The sequence below is a fragment of the Tribolium madens genome, unplaced genomic scaffold (assembly GCF_015345945.1).
Source record: "Tribolium madens isolate multiple individuals breed KSU strain unplaced genomic scaffold, Tmad_KSU_1.1 Scaffold_3;HRSCAF=73;Tcas5.2_LG2, whole genome shotgun sequence".
NCBI classification, from domain to species: domain Eukaryota; kingdom Metazoa; phylum Arthropoda; class Insecta; order Coleoptera; family Tenebrionidae; genus Tribolium; species Tribolium madens.
The window spans coordinates 13,471,225-13,474,934 of NW_025401006.1; the positions used below are offsets into that span (position 1 = coordinate 13,471,225).

The window sequence follows — 3,710 nt, forward strand, 5'->3', positions numbered from 1 at the left end:
GAAAATGCGTAAAATGAGCTTTATGCGTCAGATTTAATACAAAAAACTGTGCTTTAAAAAAATAACAAAACGTAAAAAAATTAAAATTTAGTTGGGCTTTGACCTTTAAACAGCAGGTATTTCAAAAACCCTCTCAGATTTACTCTATTAGAAATTTTCTTCTTTTATACCGACTTGCAAAGCAAAATATCAAAAAAACGACACAAAATGCGTAAAATAAGCTTTTGAGTAAAATTTATTACAAAAATTGAGACAGCAAGTTTTCCAAATGGTCCATCTCTCCCGGACTTACTTTATTACAACTTTTCCAAACATATATCAACTTGGAAAGCAAAATATCGAGAAAAACTAGAAAAAAACGCATAAAATAAGCTTTTTGCGTGATTTTGGCCAAAAAAAATTGCAACAAAGCGTAAAAACTGAAAATAGCAGGTTTCTCAAAATGTGATCCATCTCTCCCGGATTTACTAAAATAGAAATTTTCATGGTTTAAAAGCAAAATAATCGAAAAAAAACTGCAAGAAAATGTGTAAAATTATCTTGTATTAATTTTGTTTAAAGAAATTGTTTACATTTTCGACTAAAAAAAAACTGCAAGAATTTAAAAAATGAGCTTTTGGCGTCAGATTTAGTGCTTTAAAAAAACAACAAAACGTAAAAGCTATTGCCCCTTTTAAAACTTCAAAAACTTGCAATTCTGTCCAAAAAAGTGAATTTTAAACCCCATCGTCATCATAAAAAAATGTCACAAAAAAAAACAAGCAATCACTTGTCATTCCCTGTCAAGTGTCACAATGGAAGACTCCGACATGCTCCTTGAAGAAAGCGACTACGACTTGGAATACTCCGAAGACAGCACCTCCGAATCCGACGTAAACCTCGAAAACCAGTACTACTGCGCCAAATCCCTGAAAGAGGAAACCCCCGAAACGTCCCTCGCCGCATTCCAAAACGTCCTCGACTTGCAAGGCGACGCAAAAGGCATTTGGGGCTTCAAAGCCTTGAAGCAAATGGTCAAAATCAACTTCCAACTACGAAACTACACCGAAACCATGACCAAATACAAAGAACTCCTCACATACATCAACACTGCTGTGACCAAGAACCACGCCGAGAAGTCCATCAACTCGATTCTGGACTTCACTTCGACCTCCGACGACATGGAAATGCTGAAAAACTTCTACGAAACGACACTGGACGCGCTGAAAAACTCGAAAAACGACCGACTTTGGTTCAAGACCAACACCAAACTGGGGAAAGTGTACTTGGAGAAGGGGGAGTTTGGGAAACTTGGGTCGATTTTGCGACAACTGAAACAGGCTTGTGGGTACTCTGAAAGTGATTTGCACAAAGGTACGCAACTCCTCGAAGTCTACGCCCTTGAAATACAAATGTACACGGAACTGAAAAATCACCAACATCTGAAAGAGTTGTATGAACGCTCGCTGAAAGTCCGCTCGGCGATTCCTCATCCCATTATCATGAGTATAATCAGGGAGTGTGGTGGGAAGATGTATTTGAGATCGGGCGATTACGATAAAGCTTACACGGACTTTTTCGAAGCTTTTAAAAATTAYGACGAGTCGGGGAATCCGCGACGACTCGCCTGTTTGAAATACATCCTCTTGACGAGTATGTTGATGAAATCAGCAATTGATCCGTTTGATTCCCAAGAAGCCAAACCGTACAAAAACAAACCGGAGATTAAGACAATGACGAATTTAATCGCAGCGTACCAAAACAACGACATGAAACAGTTTGAGAAGATTTTTCAGGAGAATAAAGAGTCGCTCATGAAAGACCAGTTTATTCAAGAGCATATTATTGATCTTTTGAAGAGTTTCAGGACCAAGATTTTGCTCATCTTGATTAAGCCCTACGAGAAGGTGAAAATCGCGTTTATTGGGGAAGAGTTAGGRATYAGTGAGGAGGAATCGGAGAGTTTGATCGTGTCGTGTATTTTGGATAAAATTATCCCTGGGAGGATTGACCAACTTAATAGAGTTTTGGTCAAGAATCCGAGACCGGAGCCGCCGATTTACGAAGCGATGAGTTTGTTGGCGGAGAGAATACACAATATTAGTTTATGTTTCGAATAAAACTGTTGATTAACTCACTTAAGTTTTTTTTTATTCGACAAAATTATCGAAAATGCGTAAAATGTGTTTCAAAAAAATTACAAAATAAAAAAAAATGAAAATTTAGATGAGCTTTAACCTTTGCACAGCAGGTTTTTCAGAATCTGGTCCATCTCTCTCGAATTTACTCTATTAGGAATATTCTTGAAACTTGGAAAAAAAATTATCGAAAAAACTGAAAGAAAAAATTGTTTTTAAAAGAATAACAAAAAGTGAGCATTGAGATGGACTTTGAACAGCAGGTTTTTCAAAATGTGGGCCATTTATCTCAAACTCTATTAGAAATTTTCTGACTTTTCGAGTGAAAAAAACTACAAAAAATGCGTAGAATGAGCTTTTTACGTCAAATTTAGTACAAAAAAGGTGAAAACTGAAAATTGAGATGAACTTTGGATTGGGACCAGCAGGATTTACTTGAACAGGAATTTTCATGATTTATATCGACTTTAAAAGCAAAATTATCGAAAAAATCTGCAAAAAAAGCGTAAAATGTGTTTCAAAAGAATTACAAAATGTAAAAAAACTGAATATTGAGATGGGTTTTAACCTTTGGACAACAAGTTTTTTAAAATCTAGCCAATCTCTTCTGGACTTAATCTATCAGAAATTTAATTGATTTAAATCAACTTGAAAAGGTAAATTATCAAAGAAAATTGCAAAAAATGAGCTTTTGGCGTCTTTAGTACAAAAAATTGTATTTYAAAAAAATAACAAAACATAAAAAACAACTAAAATAAASTGAAAGAAAATGCGTAAAATGAGGTTTATGCGTCAGATTTAATACAGAAAACTGTGCTTTAAAAAAATAACAAAACGTAAAAAAAATAAAATTGAGTTGGGCTTCGACCTTTAGACAGCAGGTTTTTCAAAAACTCTCTCAGACTTATTCTCTTAGAAATTTTCTTCTTTTATATCGACTTAGAAAGCGAAGTATCAAAACAAAAACGAAAAAAAAATGCGTAAAATAAGCTTTTTGCGTCAAACTTGGTATAAAAATTGAGACAGCAAGTTTTCTAAAATGTGGTCCATCTCTCCAGGACTTACTTTATTACAACTTTACTAGAATTATATCAACTTAAAAGCAAAATATCGAAAAAAACTAGAAGAGAATGCATAAAATGAGCTTTTTGCGTTGAAAAAATTGACTTTCAAAAAACAATAAAACGTAAAAACTGAAAATTGAGATAAACTTTAGACTGAAAASAGCWGGTTTCTTAAAATGTGGTCTATGTCACACGGATTTACTCAAAAAAAGCGTAAAATGTGCTTCAAAAAAATTACAAAATGTAAAAAAAYTGAAAATTGAGATGGGCTTTAACCCTTGGGCAGCAGATTTTTCAAAATCTAGTCCATCTCTCCTGGACTTATCTRTCAGAAATTTTCTTGRTTTATATCAACTTGGAAAGSGAGATTATCAAAAAAAAACTGCAAAAAATGCGTAAAATGAGCTTTTTGTGTCTTTAGTACAAAAAATTGTATTTGAAAAAAATAATAAAACAAAAAACAACTAAAAACTAAAATGGACTTTGTCAACAAGTTTTTCAAAATGTGATCCATCTCTTACACACTTAC

General features: G+C 33.8%; 2 protein-coding genes across 3 annotated transcripts in view; one reads left to right on the top strand and one right to left on the bottom strand.

Moving 5' to 3' along the window:
• Positions 1 to 3,710, bottom strand: part of LOC123007815 (leucine zipper putative tumor suppressor 2 homolog) — a 75,581-nt gene that overhangs the window by 69,133 nt on the left and 2,738 nt on the right. The window lies entirely within an intron of this gene.
• LOC123007816 (COP9 signalosome complex subunit 2-like) lies at positions 779 to 2,107 on the top strand. Its single transcript, XM_044403267.1, has one exon. The coding sequence runs from the start codon at positions 795 to 797 to the stop codon at positions 2,097 to 2,099; it is 1,305 nt and encodes a 434-aa protein (XP_044259202.1). The 5' UTR covers positions 779 to 794; the 3' UTR covers positions 2,100 to 2,107.